General features: G+C 36.1%; 1 protein-coding gene across 3 annotated transcripts in view; it reads left to right on the top strand.

Annotated features, from left to right (window-relative positions):
• Positions 1 to 15351, top strand: part of SETD3 (SET domain containing 3, actin N3(tau)-histidine methyltransferase) — a 62245-nt gene extending 46894 nt beyond the window's left edge. For all 3 annotated transcript variants that reach the window (XM_074825080.1, XM_074825082.1, XM_074825081.1), the window contains 7 exons: positions 358 to 416; positions 2207 to 2321; positions 6616 to 6690; positions 9373 to 9539; positions 10185 to 10270; positions 12005 to 12165; positions 12789 to 15351. In XM_074825080.1, coding sequence (XP_074681181.1) covers positions 358 to 416; positions 2207 to 2321; positions 6616 to 6690; positions 9373 to 9539; positions 10185 to 10270; positions 12005 to 12165; positions 12789 to 13232 — 1107 coding nt within the window. In that variant the 3' untranslated portion in view covers positions 13233 to 15351. The remainder of the gene's footprint in view (positions 1 to 357; positions 417 to 2206; positions 2322 to 6615; positions 6691 to 9372; positions 9540 to 10184; positions 10271 to 12004; positions 12166 to 12788) is intronic.
• Positions 15352 to 17474: the final 2123 nt, after the last annotated feature.

Raw genomic sequence — 17474 nt, 5'->3', positions numbered from 1 at the left:
AGCCTAATGTATGCCTATTGTCTAACTGCTTCCCCCCCCCTGCATCAAGGGCTGAATTTTGTTTTACCTTCACATACTCAGTCCACCTTAAATTTTTTATTTTTGTACGATGTCTGTGGGTTCCAGTCTTGAAATATGAAGAAACAGATTTATGGCGGCTGCTGGGCACAACAAATTAAGTTGACAGTGATGTATGAGAGCATAATAGCATGATGATCCCTCTGTAGCGCGGCTGGACGCCTCCTGCTTCATTTGGCTCTTGTTAGGATCTGTTAGGCAGCTAAATAATGAAATTCTGCTGACTGATTTCTGATTTCTCTTTTCTTTTCACCTTTTTCTGAAACTTGCATTTCCCAGACCCATCCTAATGCCAGCAAACTGCCCTTAAAGGATTCTTTCACTTATGATGACTACAGGTTGGTCTGTCTTTTAATTCTCTCTTCTTTTTTTTTTTTTTTTTTTTTTTTAAATAATATAGTGAACTGTGGGGCCCTGGAAATGCTTCATTGGTGGGAAAGCCCTTTTGTTATAGAAGTGTGAAATGTAGGATTTGATACTGATACACTTTCTTAATGAAGAAGAAAGTAAAATTAATATGCAGATTTTAACTGTTACAAAGGAATAGTCATTATGAGCAGTTAATTTAGCCATTTGGCACACTGGTCTGAGATTAGTAAGGTAATTCGTTGTTTCTTAAAAAAATACTTCAGTTGACATTGCAGGAGGTTTGGGTTTTGGGTTTGGGGATTTTTTTTAGTTTGTTTTTTATAAAAAGCTTTACCAGCATGTAGTAGTAAAAACTAATATTTACAGTGGCTGTTGAACAGGAGAGCTGGAGAATTTAAGTTGTACACGCGAAGCATGAGTGTCACTTGGAGGTGCTATAGCGGGTGACAAAATTAAGATAAAAATAAGAATAATTAAGATAACAAGAGCTTTAATTCTATGAAAGTGAGATTTCCAAAGCCTGCCTCCTTCACTTACAGGGTCACTGAGGAACATGCCAGCTTACATGAGAAGTGGTCTAAAATTTTACAGATAAATTACAATAATTAAAAAGAAACATATTGCTCTTATGTTTCAAACAGTGTTTGTATATCAAAATTATCCACAATTTTAACTTGCTTTTTAGAAATTAAGTAGATTTCAATTTGACGGTATCTTTCTAAGCAATCTGTAGTTCTTCTGAAAAAGTCCTTCTGAAAGTCTAATTCTGTATATTAAATACTTGTTAGTAGTGGAGTCTGTGGGAGTTAAAATTATTTTGACCTTCTCCTGGTGGTAGTCCTTTTTTTTTTTTAACTTCCCCTCAAAAACAACAAATATATGTATTAAGAACATAGTGAAACTAAGAGGTTTTTTTTTGTCTGACATATAATATTCATTTTTGTCTGTAATAAAAAAAAAATAGAAAATACTGAAATGTTAAGCTTTTCTGAAGATTGTTATGTTTGAATAGATAGCTGGCATTTAATGTGCTTAACCAGTCTTGGATAGGTTTTGAATGATGTCTGTGTGCTAAACTATGTTATACTTTCTTCATTCTTTTTGCCTGGGTATCTGTTTGGAGTATTTGGGCTTTTTTCCCTCCTTATCCTGTTAAGCAGAAAATTTAGCAATACTGATCTAAGCCAAACGTTCTCAAACTGAAGAGAAGCTCTTACCAAAATATCATGCATGTGTTAGGTGATGACACTGGTTTCCAGTTCATGCAGTACATAAGCTTTTTAGGGAGCGAGTGGAAGAATAAGCCCTGGCTCTTACAAGAGTCTGCACATTGATGAGAGCTACTGCTGCCAAGCAGTAGCTGTGAGCTACTCTGAGGCCTTCAGGAATAGCTGACCCCAGGTTTGGGATGTGTGGTGAGAGGTATGTGTGCAGCGAAGGGTTGGGGAAGCAGAAGGTGACATGGGAGTGGGTCCTGATTGCGCTAATGAAAGGTGTGAAGGTTCTGTTGCAAAGAGCGCAGAAGAGGGGTGGGATTGCAATCCTGATTTGGGAATTGGTCTATGTGCATGTCTTGGAAACCTAGGAGCTGCTGTTTCTCCTGCAAGTGGTATTGCCTTCTACGTTACTATAGTCAGTGTGGTCTGTAAGAAAACTAAGTTTGGAAATTCTCAGCCTAAATGATTCCCTCAGGTTGAACTACAGCCAATTGTATGTTGATATTTTGAACACTGACCATCTAACTTTTTAATTTTTGTAGATGGGCGGTTTCCTCTGTTATGACACGGCAGAACCAGATTCCAACAGAAGATGGTTCCAGAGTTACATTGGCTCTAATACCTTTATGGGACATGTGTAATCATACTAATGGACTGGTAAGGATTTCTTTGGTGTTGCTGAAAGGCTTTAGGGCTTAAGTATTAAGCCCTTCAACTGCCGTAGAACAGTTTAATAACACTTTTCATTATGCTTCTTAACACAGGAATTTTATCTTCCTAAGTGACCCTAAAAACCTAATATCTGAAAGAAAGATTTGTCAGTTTCTTAAATGTCTTATGATAGCTTTTCAGGGAGAACTTACTTCATCTAGAGAAAACTTTAGAAGAGATTGGATACTTGCATTGAGTTATGTCTCATATACATATAATGTACCTTTAAAAGTTGTCAGTTACATGATACCTTCTTTACAGCCAAGTTTGAATATTCTTCTGACATGGAGTTTTGTTTCTGACAGGCTGAAAAAGATTCAGAATTCTGGATAGATTTGTTCTGAGAATAGGAAAGCAGACAATGATGGAGGTTGCCTTTTGTACCTACCACTAGGGAAAGTGGTTAGAAATTTGCAACTAAGAAATACTGCCTGATCTCCTAACCATGCCCAAAGAGCCTTGTTACAGAGACAGCAACAACAAGAACAAAGCCTAGTTCAACAAAAACAGTACATCTGTTACTACATCAAAGAAACAAAATGCAAAAATACTACTTTAGGGCATATTAAACATTTAAAAGGTGACATATGTATATAGAAAGTCAGACCTGCTGACATTTTGGCTTACGTGAGCTAGTTCAGAGGATGAGGTCTTGATTTCATTAACAGACTAGTTAATGTTGAAGTGAGGAAATGGAAACCCATAAGAGAATGGTCTATCAGTGTTATTTAGCCTCATGTGTTTAGTCTCTTGTACGTTTCAGAATTCATACCCTCTAATTGTGTTACCCAGTAGATAGTATTATTTATTGTAAGCAGTGAATGTGACCATACTATTTAAGTAATCTGGTTTTTTTTGTGGTAGAGTTGTCCAGAGTGTTAGGACAGCAGCATGTGTTAGTATTGTTGGTATAAGAAAAGCCTGGTTTAAATTAACAAATTGTAAAGCAAGTTGCTTTTCAGTTGACATTTAGCTAATTTATTGTTACTATGACTGTACCAAATACAGCATGGTAGGCTAGGCTACAGAGTTGCAAGTGTTTGGGGTTTTTTATTTGTTTATTTTTCCTTATTAAAAGGTGATTACATGTTGTTCTTTAACAGTGATTCATGCCTTTCACTATTTGTTATGCAATCTTATAACTTTGATTTAGCAATAAAGTTTGTGTGAGTCTCCAATATAAAGAAAATTGCTTAAAATTCAGAAATGTATATTTTTGTAATATAAGTCTTAGCTGCAAGCATCAGTACTTCCTGTACCCTTTTCCTGCTGGGCATCTCTTTCAGATGCTTTTGCAGAGACTTGTCTGTATTCATTAGACAACTCTTAATGAATGCCTTCAAAGTTGGGATTAGAGGAAAGAGGAAGAGAATTAAGGTTCTGGGAGGGAAAAAATTAAGTAGCCTATATTAAAAGAGCAGCTAGTTATGTTGTTTTAATCATTCAAACTTCTATTTAAATTGATAAAGTAATTTTTATTTTTATTATGCTCTTTAACAATGGGTTTGATATGGAGCCAGCCTCTGGAGCCAAACCTGCTAATGCAGTAGTATATCAGGGTTGGAAACATTTTTTTATGCTGAAGTGTATCCTAAAGGGCAGGAGGCGGGGTGTGTGTGTGTGATTCTGCACTTAAATATTTTGTATGTATATACAGACTTCACTCATTTGTTTCATATTTCTACAGAAAATGGTTTGGTTATAGATTTAGGAAGGATAGACAACTGTAATATTGATGATGGGCTAAGAAAAGCTACTGAACCTATTTTTGTTGTGTGTTAGTTTCCTTGTAGAAATAGGGGGAAAAAACTGCTAAGATAACTGTAAGCTGCTAAGATAACTGTAAGCTGTCTGTATTGTAGTTTATATTATTGTAGAGTGAGATGAGGGTGGGTTCTGCTCTAATCATAGCACATCCCTTTAAAATACATGAAGGCAATTGTTCTTCATTGCAGGAAAGTAAGAAACAAAAGATGGCATTGTATGTGCCCTTGTTTAGTCTATTCCAAATGTAGTGCTGAAATACTTCTTGAGTCAATCAGCTACTCTATATCCCTGTTCTTGCTTTATTCCACAGGGCCCTTTTCCATGAGCTAGATAATAAAATGCTCTTTGGGTTTTAACAGGAGCTAGGTCCATCCAGCTTTTTCTTGCTTCTGACACTATTAATTAGATCAACCTGCCTCTAAGAACTATATCAAAATGGTTGTCTTCATGCATTTCTCATTGTTATTCTTTAGTGGGATTGTATTTTGACAGTCAGAGGTTGATTACCAGTTCTGACAGAGCTTTGAATAAGCTATGTTCTGCCTGTTGGGCTGGGTCCATCCTTAATCACTGACCAAGCAGACTATTGCATGCTTTATACACAACTTGAAATTCATGTATCAGTCTGCTTCAGAAATAAAACTGAAGGGATGCAATTTGTCAGTTATCATGTGGGAAGAGAAGTAAACACCCTGTTAATTCTCTTACATGACTGCTATTAAAAGAAAGAGGAAATAAGAGTCTAGCACTCCATTATGCTTTATAGAAAAGCCTTTCAGAATTGCTGCTTTTTTTTTTTTTAAAGGCAAAAATAAAAAACAATACCAAAAATGAGCAGTACTCTAGGGAAGCATGCTTAAACTGACAGAATTCTTCTCTTAACATACTGGAATTTTCCCAGTCCTTGAAAGCTTCTTGTTCCACAGGCATTTCAAGAGACTGGAGTGGACTTTTCACATTCAGAAGTATTTAGTTGAGTTTACACACTAAGAAAATTTCAGGACAGGTCAAGAGTTTCCTTTTTTTGAATGGAAGTAACAGTTTTTCAGAAGATGACTATTTCAACTTGGAAGGTACATTTGTCATAGCAAAGGTAAATCCTCTAGCACTTGTAACCTGTAATTCAGGGTTAGATAACCTTCTAAAGGAGAGATCTTAATAATTGTTCAGTCCAGCATAGTGAACATGCAGGAAATTCTGTGTTCAAGTACTACAGCCTGTGTTTTGCAGTATTGCGTGACTCGCATGTTCTCTTCTGATCTCAGCATACCACAAACCCATTAATAGACCTGAAGAGGTGGCATCCGCATGCAGAGCAGGTCTGCGAGCCTCTGCAGGGCCAGGCTGCCCGTGCTTGGGGCTGCCATTTTGGATTTGCTGCATCAGACACAAGTTCCCCGTGCTCACTTTGAAAGCACTGTTTTGGCTGACAAATGCATGTTTGACAATGCAAGCAGCATAAAAGTATTAACATGTAAACCATCAACCAAGCTTTCAAAATAATCCATGGAGTCCTATCTTTGGACAAACTGCATCCAAGATGGGAATAAGGGTACATCACAACTCACGTGTCAGCTTACAAACAAGTGTGTTTTCATTTACAAAGGCTGAGAGAGAATCTTTGGCTGCTTCTAGGTTTTTCCTCAGGCCCAGAGCATATTTTTCCATAAGTTAGCTCTGTCAGTACTGAGCTCAGAATACCTACCATAAAAGTTGCTTCCTGATTGTTCAGTAGTTTATGTTCCATCCTGTGGCTGCATCTGTGCCTGCATCTTTGGTAATACTACTCAAGAACACACTGTTTGTCACTTTAAAAAAGTATTACATTTTTAGGGTAGCTTTACTTGTTTGTGTGACCACTTTGCAGGTTTGTAATTTTTTTTAAAGAAGTACAGGTTTGTTAAGAAAGTTTATCCTCTTCCATTGCTACCATCAAAAAAATCCATTTAGCATTTTAAGAGTATTGCTTAACTTTAGATAAAGGGATTATTTGCAAGTAAATTATAATTCTCTGAAGATTGTATCCCCTAAAGATCCAGTTATCTAATCCTTTTTCATTGAGAGATCAAAAATGTGCTGGCAGTTGAAGGATAAAGCACAGCATATAGAGCTGTCAGTGCCTTGCTCCCTTGGGCCTCATGGGAGTGACTGAAAGCTCCAGAACTTTATAACAAGCTGCCGGCTTTAGCATGGGACTGTCTGTGGTCTATGGAGGGTACTTTCCTCAGAGCCTTCTGTTCACTTCAGGTAAGTTATTTCCTCCATTAGATTTCTTTAATGCAGAGAATTTTTAAAAAGATATTGCTCGGGAATCGTAAAACAATCACTACCAGCTATATTATATTGTGCAGCGAAAGGAATGTATGCAATTGCTATTGTTAATATCTGTTTCCATTAGGACAATGTTTTGTCAGTGGTGGGAGAGATAAATAGAAAATGCTAAACGTGCTTTTGTTACTCTTTCCTTGGATAGATCACTACAGGCTACAATTTAGAAGATGACCGGTGTGAATGTGTAGCGCTTCAGGATTTCAAGGCTGGAGAACAGGTAGCATGAACAGTTATCTACATAATTGTTCTTTAATTAAGTTTTGTGGACACTTGGTAACTCCCTACAATATTTTAATAGCAGAGTGGTGAGGATGAAGCCTTGCTACATCTGAATTTTATTATGCTGAGCTAATTTTGTGTGAAAACACTACCAAACTAAGTAAATGCACATTTTTCAAAATAAAATATTTTCTGTCGCTTGGTAGACCCCAACTTTAGGAGAGTTTTGATTCCTCATATTTTAGAGAACTAGTTGAAATGTTTAATCACTGGTAAATGCACATGCACAGACAGTGAGTTTGGTATTTTGGATGAGATTAATAAAAAACCATAATCAGAGATTAATATATTTTAGATTTGGGGTATCACTGTCTGCAGTAACAAATTGTAGAGTCTTTCTTAATGTTATTGGTTTATGTTTCTTGTTAGTCTTCATTTAACAAGAGGTTAAATGCAGTATAGTTGCCAGTCATTTTACCCTTGTCATTCCCATGCTTAGTGAAAATGAGAAAGGACTTCAAAATATACTCCCTCCCTTTCACACAGGCATGTATGCAGGTACGTACCCCTTCATCTTGAAACAGGATGTAGCACTGGAGTCTTGCAAAGACGCATGGAATAGTTCAGAATCCAGTATTTTGTTCAGAACTGCTAAGAAACAAAAATGAGTGTTAAAACTAGTGATGCATTGAAGACAGTGGTTCCAGGAGTGTAGGAAGTCTCTGGTAGAAGAGTTCCTGTGCTGTGTCAGCAGCCAGACAAAGCCCTCAAGTGTAGTAGCGCTCCATTTTTCCTACTGCTTGTGCAACTGCAGTCAGCATGGCCAGAAAAACACATGAAACATCCTGAAATGTTTTGTGACTCAGTCTCTGAGTTATTACCTTCAGTATATTATTTTGCCAGTCTTACACTTTATATTTTTATTTTCATTTTTCTTGCGTATTGTTATCTTCTTTTTTAACCAAGATGTGTCTGAAAAAATTTTTTAAGTATGTCTTTCCAGAGGTGTATTTATCCTCATTGCTATGCTGGGGTTTACAGTGATTGTATATTTTTTGTGTTGCTCTTAAAATTTGTTATGGTAGTCAAATATTTGCTGGTTTTTCCAATACCAGTATGATGAGTTAAGAGGTCCACAGTTTTTCCAGAAGTGATCCAATTTATAATTTTCCACAGCTGGCAATGGATGTGTCATATAGCTGTTCTGGCTGCTCCCTCTATTTTAATTATAGTGGCTTCCTCTATTTCGATTTTATTTTAGTAGTTTCACTTTGTATGCTATTTGTCAGATTTTTTTTAAATATCTGTGCAAACTTTAACTGTTATCGACATCATTAAAGCACTTTAATTATATAATGCTTCAGTCTTTTAATATACTGTGCAGATGTTATTTCTTACAGTTTCAGCAGGAAGATTGTATGATCCCTTCTTTTACTACTAAAAAATGTGAGGCAGCAGAAGTCCACAGAATCTATCAAACACTGGCCTTGAATAAAGGAACTTTCTAATTCTGTTTAATTGGCCTTTTTGTAAAACAGTCTTAGAGTGTAAGAGCATACTGTGTAATCTACACGTGATAGTTTAATGTGAGATGTATCACAGTAGTTTCGAAACTTGAGAGGGTTAGCAACTCTCTCCTTAACCACTGCCTTAACATATCTCGGCATGTAATTTGCTCATTATACAAGTGTGTTACAGTATAATGTTTCCTATAATTTAATATGACTCTTAGGCATTTAGTGCTTAGGATAAATAATTCTAATCTAAAATTGAAAACAAAGCAGTAAAGGACATCATTACTGTTGTTGAGCCCTTAGAACACTGTGCCTTGCTCTGTCAGATAGAGAGGAATGGAAGCTTACAGGTATCCAGAGCGTTGCTGTACCCTAAGGTTAAGAAGGACGTTCTGTCACTGTTGAAACTTTTTCTGATTGACAATTCTGTTATCAAACTAAAGGGGAAAATATCCTCTTGGTAAAGGAGAAGACAACTGCTACTCTGACCTCTTGTCCCATGTACCTCATACAGCCTAGTCCTGAATTAAACACTTTTTGCAGGTTTTATTTAGGGACTTTGTTTTTAATGTGACTTAAAGTAACCTCTGTGCTTTAGATAGAGAGTTCAGAGTATAACACAAAAATAAATACTGGCTGAACACAGATCAGATATCTCTGTATGATATACTGGTATATGCATGCATGCCTTAAGGTAACATTAAAACAAAGACAAAGTTGATCCATCACCAGTGTAGGTTACTCTTTTGGGTGGACATATGGGGGGAAAATGACCCCAGAAACACCATTTCTTTTAATGGGCCTTCTTTGTCTCAGACTTTTTAGCCTTTAAAAGGCATAAGAACTTCGAAAGCTTTTTTCCATATACTGATATTTTATGACAGTGTGAGAAAACAAAGCTTGGTTTTTTTTAAGTATAGAATAAGAACCTCTTCTCTCCTTTTAAAGTCTCTCAGTTACATGGATATGTTTACATCTACATTTAAAGTATATTGCCACACTATATACTGTATTTGAATCGACACCAGAAAACAAAGCGGTTTTTATAACCAAATATACCTTGTACTCAGTAACTCTTTCAGGAAATAACTTTCAAATTATGTCAGTTTTGTGAGCTGATCTTAAGCTTTTTTCCTGTCCCTTCACTTTTCTTTTCATCCTTCTAGATTTACATTTTTTATGGCACCCGGTCAAACGCTGAATTTGTGATCCACAGTGGTTTTTTCTTTGATAATAATTCACATGACAGAGTGAAAATAAAGCTTGGCGTGAGTAAAAGTGACAGGCTGTATGCTATGAAGGCAGAGGTCTTAGCTCGTGCTGGTATCCCAACGTAAGTAAAACACAATGCCATGGCTTTTTAAAAACATTTCAGAAGTATATAGTGTCCAGTAGAGCATATATAAAGCTGTTCTATGATAATTTTCTTAGGTGCAATATTTCTTCTGTTTGTATAGCAAATTAAAGTTATTGTAATAATATTAACAGAAGTTCTCTGAGCTATATTATCATCTAATTTAGAACATATATAAGGAAAAAAGCCTTTGCTTTAATAACCGTTTGAACAAAAACAGAGCAAGGATTAATTTGAAGCAATCTGTGGTTTTTCTTTCTTTCCTATCCCTTGCAGACATACTACGATGCTCAGTATGTGAACCACAGCCTTTTCCTTTAGTCTTTTCAGTCCAGAGGGTACTGTTAGGAGCAGCAGACGTGAAACATTGCATTTTCATGAATTTATTAAGAAAGCCGTATAAAACTAATTGTAACTGTAAAATTGTAGAGATAATTGTTCTTTTCGGATACAGATTAGGGAAGCTTTTCCTCAGTTTAAACTAGTACTACCAAATTTTTTAAAAGTTACTTTTGTCACAGTGCATTTGTTGTATACTTGAAGGTCTTTTATGTTGAAATAAGTTCAAAGGTATGACAATAGAACTTGCATTTACTGTTGTTGTTTGATTGTTTCTTTTATTAGTTCTAGTGTTTTTGCTTTGCATGCCACTGAGCCTCCAATCTCTGCCCAGCTTTTGGCTTTCCTTCGAGTGTTTTGTATGAGTGAAGGTAAGATGTTTTATAAAGATAACCTAACTTATGTCTGTTTGGGGGGTTGTGTGTGTGTTTCATTTTTTTAAATGCAGGACTTGATAGACATTTATATAAAACGTTAACCTAGAAGATCGGAAACATTGAGGAGTTGAGGTTAAAAAGGGATCTGTAAGCTAGTGAGAAACCCAATCTTTGGCCGTGTTGTCTGAGGGAATACTTCAATTACATAGGCCTTTCTGGAACTCCTAAAGCATGAGGTGATACAATTTTTTTTTTTTTTTTAAATCTCCCAGGCTCTTGTAAATGAGTGAGCTTTGGAGCTTGATCTTTAGTTCTTAGGTTTAAAAATGGTTCACAGAACAAGATCATGTGAGACTTAGGGGTTTACATGCTTAAAAGCATATTAGCCATCACTGCTAGAATCATTTAGGTATGGAATTGAAATATTCTGTACTGTAAGAGAAATGTGGAAGAGACATTTCAAAGATGAATATTTTCAATATTTTGATAATTCATAATATAAAACCAACTTATGTATTTGCAAAATGTCTTTGTAGTGTTTCTCTTAGGTTATTTTGGGGGGAAATATGTGTACAATTAATAAGTTTTCACCTAATTTGTGCATGTGAAACTTCTGATTAAATGTTTGTAATAGCTGTTCACTGGTTTGATGCAGTTTTGGAGGTTATAGATGTGACAGCTTTTCATGACAGTGAGAGAATTCCCTTGCAGTTAGGGATGCTGTGCAGATGATGTGGATTTTAATATGAGTAGGAATACTGAAGTTGTTAACTTTTTGCATGTGCTCTATTTGCTTTCTTTAATAAAAACAGCCTACCTTATTTAGTGTCATGCCTCCACTGTACCCTGTCATCCATCTTTTACAACTTATTAAGAAATTAGAATAGAATAGTTCAATTGGAAAGGACCTACAACAGTCATCTAGTCCAACTGCCTGATCACTTCAGGGAAGTAAATTCAAGTAAAGAAAATTTTAGGATGCTAATGAGGGGGTGAATTTTGGCTTGGAGAAGAAAATATAGCTAGTGAACATTTTAATTGCGTTTCTCTGACATATGATTGTGCTCAGATTATTCATATGTCTTAAATACTGTATAGGAAAACTTTATTGAGAAACTACATGCAAGTGATGTGTGAAGTTTGTGGTATCTGCTTTGCAGGAGTGAAATTTGGTAATTAAAAGATTATTGGAATTTGTGTAATGTCAAGGAGCTGATTAAACATTTTTTGCTCTGTGTGAGGTTTGCTTGATGGATGTCTTTTCTGACCAACTGTAGGGAGTTTCTGCTACTGAGAAAAATTACCAGAACAATAGGAAGAATAATTCCATTGCTGTTTGCAACCTCTCTGGCCTGTTCCTCTTATTATCAGAAAGTTCACTGAAGTATTTAAAGAATTACTCTCTTTCGTTGATCAAGTATTATACAAAACATTCTGTCTCACTGTCACAGAGTTATGCTATGTGTGAGAGGCTATGATATATAAAGTATCTTTATTTTTGAGTGAAGGAGAAGGTCCATTTGCTGCTAGCCTCAAGACTTCCAGTTGCCTCTTTGAGGAGAAACCTAGAAATAACCAGCATATCTGATAATTCTTATTTGAGGTTGTTTTTTTTTTGGTTAGCAGCTCAAAGCTATACTACTGAAAGTAAATCGTTCTGCAGTTTGTCAACTGACAAAGTGAATGAGGAGATTGTTTTTTAACAGATTGGTTTTATATTTATTGCAGAAGAGCTGAAGGAACACTTGATAGGCGAGCATGCCATTGACAAAATCTTCACTCTGGGGAACTCTGAGTTTCCCATTAGCTGGGACAATGAAGTTAAACTTTGGACATTCCTAGAAGCCAGAGCGTCCCTTCTTTTGAAAACCTATAAAACAACTGTGGAGGTAAAATTATCATTATATGTAATTTAAATGTCTGAAATGTTCTGTGTTATGATTGTAGGAAAAGATATTTTGTCCCCCATCTTGTCTTTACAAACGTTAATCTGAATGCTAGTACATAATTAGTTCTGTAGTTTTTAATGTGTAGAAACAGATTTGCATTATCTAAGGAAAGTCAAATAAGATTGCAAAAAAGAAAATTTTGTTAATGTAATTTTGTTAATGTATTTTTTCTTTGATTCTCCGAATAGAGGCTGCCTGCTTTTTCTCTGCAAGTAAAATGGGGAATGGGTTTCAACTTGTTGTCTATTAGTTGCATTCTCCAGACTGCAAAGCAATGTGCTACTATTGCAAGCGTATAAGCGAACCTATATGTTTCATATATTTGTAAAGTCTCCGGACTTTGCTTGTTATGCAGGCTGATCTATGTGGAGAAATTTTTGGCTTCTTTATGAATTCTTGACAAATTTCACTGGGACTCCATGCAGACCTCCTCATTCATATATGTCCATTTGGCTCAGCCTTCAATGTCACTTATTGTTAACACATAGAGAGAAAAGTTGAGGGATTTTGTTTTTTTATTGTGTTGGTTGTTACTAACAAACTTGCCTTTTCTTTTCAAACAGGATGATAAATCCTTCTTGGAGACCCATGACCTCACTTCACATGCGATAATGGCTATCAAATTGCGCTTAGGTGAAAAAGAGATCTTGGAGAAAGCAGTGAAGAGTGCAGCTGCTAGCCGAGAGTATTATACCAAACAAATGGCAGATGGAGCTCCGCTTCCTAAATACGAAGAGAGCAATATTGCCTTGTTGGAGAACACTGTGGCAGACTCTAGACTCCCTATTGTCTTGAGAAACCTAGAAGATGTGGAAGAGCAAGGGGACTTAAAGATTGATGAAGCGATTGATGCTGAAGTCACAGAGAATGGGTTTGTAAATGGTGAAAACTCTCTATTTAATGGGACCAAATCAGAAAGTGAAAATCTAAATAAAGAGAAAAGCAACAGAGAGACTGAAGATGCCAAAGAATCTTCTTCAGAAAGTACTGATGAGGTTAAAGAATAGTCCTAACATTTTTCTTTCTTGTGAAATTAAATTAGCTGAAGTTTATGAACAGTGCATTTATGTTGGTGTGTTTCTTTGTTAACATTTCTCTTTCTGCAGAGAAAAATGTTTTTGCTGCTTTATATAAAAATGAATTTTTAAGTTATTTAAAAGATTTAGCATCCCTTTTCAATTAAGATTGCCATCTTGCTTTCAGGCAAAAACTGGGGAAAGAGGTGCCTTTGGAAGATTTTGCAGCCCTTTGTTGAACCAAATGTATTTTCTTCCTGGGGAAGAATTAAGCTCTTCTATCTGCTGTGCTTTTGTTGTTCTGTCACTCTGACTACCGAAATTAAAAGCTTGCTCTGCCTCCTGCCAAGAAAAGCAGAAGGCAGGACTGACTCGGTATTCAGCATGAAGGTGGGAGAGCAGTACAGCAGAAAGCTGGATAAGAGGATCAGAAACTTGGGAGACTGGAGGAAAACCTGTTTAAAATCAGGTGTGCCAGTCCAGAAAAAGGTAAGGTGGCAACCTTATGATTGGTAGTTTTAAATGTTGATGAGAATCCAAACTGTATACACTTAAAGTGATCTCTGAAGATTTCAGTTGACTTTGTCTTTCGTTTACTGTATAAAAATATCTCATCTTTCTTCTTCAGTCAGAGTTAGGCTGCTACAATACAACATTCACCAACTTTTAAAGGCTAACTTTTTTTTATTTCCAGGCGGTACCTTTTAGTTACAAGGTTGGCAGAGCTACTGGAGAGTTTGAAAGCAGATAGGCCAAGCCACAGCTTTAAACTGTACTGTTCAAAGTGAGGTTGCTTCCCAGCTTCTTCAGGTTTTCACAACTAGGTAGAGATTTTCAAAGCTACACTTTTGACAAAACTATTATTAAAAGGAAAATATGATTAATATTCCTGTCTGCTACTCCTTCATTTCCGTGTTGTTGGATGTAACATTGAATGTGACATGGTTACCTGATCTTACTCAACTTCATTTTTGGTTAAGATATTAATTGATGCTGTTTTCTTGAAGGAAATGGCAGGCAGGCTAATGTATTTTTGGCTCAAGTCCAGACCACAGCCAAGTCTGCAGTACGCTTTGCCATTTAGATTGTGTCTCCATCTGATGCACGTTTCTTGGGATACCTCCACAAGTTAAGCAGGTCTACTGTCTCCAGCAGTTTTGGTCACCCTCATACTATATGTTTTAACTTATAGGTGGAATCAGTAGAATCCTATAATGCATATAATGCACATCCTATAGTGCAATATCTGAGCAAGGGTAATTCCAAGGCTTGACTTTGAAATTACCTGGGTACTGGGAGGAGAGGAGGGCGGAATATTTTTATTTTATGGGTGAATGGAGAGGAGTATAAAGTGATTTAATTCTGCTCTCAATATTAAGGACTTTGTCTTTTACCTTTGTATCCTTAAGTTTAAGATAATGGATAGAATGGACAAGCTTGGACAGTTGTTTAAAGCCCAACAGATGTTGCAACCTGCTCATCCAAGATCAGTTGCAGTAAAATGTCTTTTGGCATATTCATAGTTTTATTAGATTTTGCTTCTTTTATACTGCAACTTGGAATATGTGTTTTTGCATAAATATTTGGTGCAATACACATGATAAGTAGTTACTGACTTTCAGGTTGTCATAGCAGTTTTGGTGTTCAGCTAGTATCAGTGTGGGGAAAATAGAAAAAATAGTTTTTTAAAAAATATTTCACTAAGAATGGCACATTGCCATTGCACCTTGGATATTGCTTCACCACTAACAAGATGCTGGACCAGTATTTTTGTAACTATATGCTGCCTTTGGTAGAATGTTATGAATTGTTGTCTTGACAGTTTAAATGTCATACAAAAGTCATTGCATTTCAGTTTTATTAGGACCAATATTCCATTTCTGTTTCTGCCACTTACATTGCACAACATTGTACTAGATACTGTGATGCAACTCTGAAACTAGCCTTCCCTGAAAATTATAACTGTAACTCAGAATTTAAACGCTCTGGTTCAATCCGATACACTGTATTTTGTTCCAGTATTTGCTGATATCTATGGCTTAGCAAAGCCTGTGGTCACCACAGGACAGAATGTGTGGGGTTTCTTGAATAAAATATAGTTCTACCATGTCTTCCCTAGTGAGTGTATTATACAAACAAAACCTCTACCTGCTACCGACTGCTGTATCTTTTGGGGTCTATGGGGAGAGGAATAACTGTTCAGGTGTACAGATGAAGATTAAAGGGAAAATAGCTGGCAAAAAAAAAAAAAAAAAAGAGGGATTTTAGTAAACAGAAAGGGAAAGTGGTCTATTAAGCGCATGGTCAAATTCTTACTCTTCATCTGTTAGTGTTATTTAGAAAAATATGTTGCACACAATAAAAATAGTGAGTAATCTAATTTTGTAATTTGCATTTTTCCTCTATGCATGTAATGGTTTCTCAGAAGCACTAACCTAAAACTTAAGCTTTTTCAAAACTGAGGTGGAAGCAAAAAATTGGCACTGATGAGCCCTTATTACCATCTGTCATGAAAACAGACCTTTCAAAGCATTTTAAAGTTAACTTTCTTCATAATGTTTGGTTAAGAGGCTGTTCACACTAATCCCAGGCTAAATGCCAAATCTTGCTTCTGTTTAGCTAGCTATCTGAAGCATTCCTGTAAGAAAGACACCACTTGGATTTCTCGGACTGTTCTCCAAAAACAAAACAGGGGGAAAAAAAAAAAACCTTTTGAATTTTACATGAACCTACCTACTGATGCATCGTTTCCCTAACAACCTATAACTACTTTGGCTCTATACTGCAAGATGATGTCCGCAAAGCCCTGTTGATAAAGTCAAACATGCAAAATTGAGCAACAATCCCCACTGAAAAAATGCTTGTAAAGTAGATAAATGCAACCTTAGCTAAGTGCTGTCATGAGTAAATGAGAGCTGAGAGCCTTCTGGCTGTGGAGGTAAGGTGGTTTAGGATCCTTGGCTAAAATAAGTTGTGTTTTAGCATCTTGGCTAAAACAAAGTATTCCTTCCTTTGAACACTGCTAAAAGACTATATGTACAGAAAATCTGTGCAACTCAACAGTATCGGCATTCTTGGGGCTAGTTTGCCTTTAGAGAAGGAATGATCATCATGGAGTCATGGAACTTGAATGTTTCAAAGGTAACTGGAAGAGTTTGGTTACACAAGCTGTACTTCTCTAGTTCACATGTTTAGAAACAGTATTTAATATCTGCAGCTACCACTTCTATCACCTTTTTTTTAATAGAAAGACATGTGGAGTAATAATGAAATGTAATCTGATGTGTTTCAGTGTGACACACCAACATGGCTTCCAAACTCCCCTGCTCTTTTCTGATTTTATGGACTGAAAGTCGGTCCTTGCTATTTCTTGCACTCTGTGCCAAACAGGAGTGTTTAGACAAAACATTGCTCTACCAAATATATCTGATGGAGCATCCTTTTTCTCTAGAAGATTTTTCACTGATCCGTGTTGAATTCAGATATGATCACACAATTTTCACATAATTACCATCTATATTTAAACAGTTTCTAACACGCTTCCTTCTTCAAGTGCATTGCTTGCTGTACAAAGTACAGCACATAAATTGGTGACTCACGGTTAGAAGAGTTTCCTTAGCATTTCTCAGTTTTCTGCATCTATTTCCTAACGAATGCCACCAAGTTTGGAAACCGTGTGGTGGATTTTTCAGTTAAATAAATCTCAATCCATACTTAAGAAAAAAAGCCACAAATGGTCGTGGATTCTTTTTGGCTTTATGTCTCCTTAGGTACACTGGTGTATTCAGTGTGTTTCAAAACTGTATGAATGACTGCTATAAAGTTAGTGTAAATGGCATAAATTTGAGCTTTAGTAATACAAATTAAATCTAAATTTGTTTAGTGAAAAACAGAAATTGAAATTTTGCCAAATGCCAAAGCAACTATCCTATGGTATCAAGCAGAAACCAAAACACTTAAGCTTTTTCCTTTTTTTGTAGCCTTTTGCTGAATATGGGGTGCTCTAGTACTTAAACTTCTGGATTATCAGTAAAAGGCTTTGAAATATGCTTGAATAAGCTTTGTGAATAAGTTTTGTGTAGTGACATACATTGAGTGGTATATGGTACTCATGTACTTCTAACAAAATGTGATTTTTGCCTTGTAAGCTGTCTTTAGTCATTAACAATTATGTTTATTTTCAGTGTACGTAGACATCAAACTTTAGTTACAAATTAATTTTTTTTTTTATAT

Source organism: Strix aluco, chromosome 4 (genome assembly GCF_031877795.1).
Source record: "Strix aluco isolate bStrAlu1 chromosome 4, bStrAlu1.hap1, whole genome shotgun sequence".
In the NCBI taxonomy this organism is placed as follows: Eukaryota; Metazoa; Chordata; class Aves; order Strigiformes; family Strigidae; genus Strix; species Strix aluco.
The sequence above is the reverse complement of the archived record's forward strand: the minus strand, read 5'-3'. Positions and strand labels throughout refer to the sequence as shown.